The 1751-nt window shown below is 38.1% G+C and overlaps 1 protein-coding gene across 1 annotated transcript; it reads right to left on the bottom strand.

Annotated features, from left to right (window-relative positions):
- Positions 1 to 13: 13 nt before the first annotated feature.
- LOC109222783 lies at positions 14 to 1141 on the bottom strand (the record flags this gene model as incomplete). The annotated part of the gene is made up of 4 exons (XM_019387099.1): positions 942 to 1141; positions 616 to 824; positions 265 to 546; positions 14 to 129 (listed from the first exon to the last, which is right to left on the bottom strand). Coding segments are annotated over exons 1-4 (807 nt in total), but the record flags the coding sequence as incomplete, so codon positions are not given.
- Between the last annotated feature and the right edge of the window lie 610 nt (positions 1142 to 1751).

The following is a 1751-nucleotide window of genomic DNA, read 5'->3' as shown; positions in this document are numbered from 1 at the left end:
TTGCCATAAATACTGTCTCATCGGGTCCAGCGGGAGCATAAGAAGTAAACAACTCCTTGTTAGCACAAACATGTCGAGTTGCTCCTAAATCAATCCACCATTCTCTAGGATTTCCGACTAGGTTGCATTCTGAAAACATGGCACATAGGTCGTCTATTTCATCATTCTTCTCAATCATGTTTGCTTGTCTTTTCTTCTTGTCCTTCTTTGGTGCACGACATTCAGTATCCTTGTGTCCAACCTTTCCACAGTTGTGGCAATTACCTTTGAACCTCTTCTTGCTTGGATAATTCGTTGATCCAGACGGCTTCTTTCTCTTTTTACTCGTTGAAGCTTCCTCAACAATATTTGCACCCATTATTGTTGAATTTCCACGAGATTTCTTCTCAGCAGCCTTGTTGTCCTCTTCAATCCGTAGACGAACAATAAGGTCTTGAAGCGTCATCTCCTTGCGCTTATGTTTCAAGTAATTCTTAAAGTCCTTCCACAATGGAGACAGCTTTTCAATAAATGCCGCAACTTGAAACGCTTCATTTATGACCATACCTTCAATCATAATTTTATAATTAGTACAATAATTAATATCTTGAATAAAAATATTAACTCATTTTATACCTTCAGCAAGGAGGTCATAAACAATAACTTGCAATTCTTGGACTTGCATTATGACAGATTTACCGTCAATCATTTTGAAATCCAGAAATTTGGCGGCTACAAACTTCTTAAGTCCAGCATATTCAGTCTTGTACTTCTTTTCAAGAGCATTCCATAATTCTCTTGATGTTTTCATGATGCTATAAACGTTGTACAAGCCATCTTCCAGCCTACTTAAAATGTAATTTTTGCACAGAAAATCAGAGTGCTTCCAAGCCTCAGTAACAAGGAAGCGCTAATTGTCAGGGGTTCCTTCAGGAATGACTGGAACATCCTCTTGAATGAACCTTTGCAGACTTAGAGTGGTTAGATAAAAGAACATCTTTTGCTGCCACTTCTTAAAGTCAACACCAGAAAATTTCCCCGGCTTTTCCGCTGGTGGCATTGCCGTTGCAGGTGCTGTAGGACGGCTAGGACCTGGCATCCCTGAAACTGTGTTTGCAGTAACAGTCACTGCAGGTTCAATTTGTTCCTCTCCGTTAGTCATTTATGTCAATATGACACAAACAAGTTCAGTAAATGGTGAAGTATTTAATCCTTCAACCCAAAACAGCACAGCGAAGAAATTATTCTTCAAACTGATTTTAACAAAGTGAAGAGATTATTCTTCAAACTTATTAGGAGAGTCAATTCGAAAATCAGAACAGTAAAGATATGTATAAACAGTAAGATTCTTTAAGTTTGTTAGATAATCTGAAATTTAAGTGACTAAAACCAGAAAGAATAAATGAACAGAAATGGCAGAATTATGTTCCGAGCCCACAAATTCCTTGTGTGTCCTTAAAGAATCCTATCCCCTCACTGTTGCCCAAGGTTAACGGATAAATTCTTCCCAGGATAGAACGAATCTTTCCAACTTAGCGGTAGCGGCACTTCAAACCACTAAGTTATCAGCGAACTCAAAATAATGGTGGAAATCACACGACTTTGACTTACTTTGTTTTGAAAGTAATGATGCCGAAAGAAGAAGGAGATGAAGCAGAAGATTTTAGGATGAAAAAATTCTGAAGGAATGGCTGCTTATTTATAGCCAACAAATTCTGGATTGAAAGGGTGTGAAAGTGGCTGTTCACACTTCAGATGGCTATTCGTGAAAT

The sequence above is a fragment of the Nicotiana attenuata genome, unplaced genomic scaffold (genome assembly GCF_001879085.1).
Source record: "Nicotiana attenuata strain UT unplaced genomic scaffold, NIATTr2, whole genome shotgun sequence".
In the NCBI taxonomy this organism is placed as follows: domain Eukaryota; kingdom Viridiplantae; phylum Streptophyta; class Magnoliopsida; order Solanales; family Solanaceae; genus Nicotiana; species Nicotiana attenuata.
Note: the sequence above shows the minus strand (reverse complement) of the source record. Positions and strands in the feature narration are given on the sequence as shown.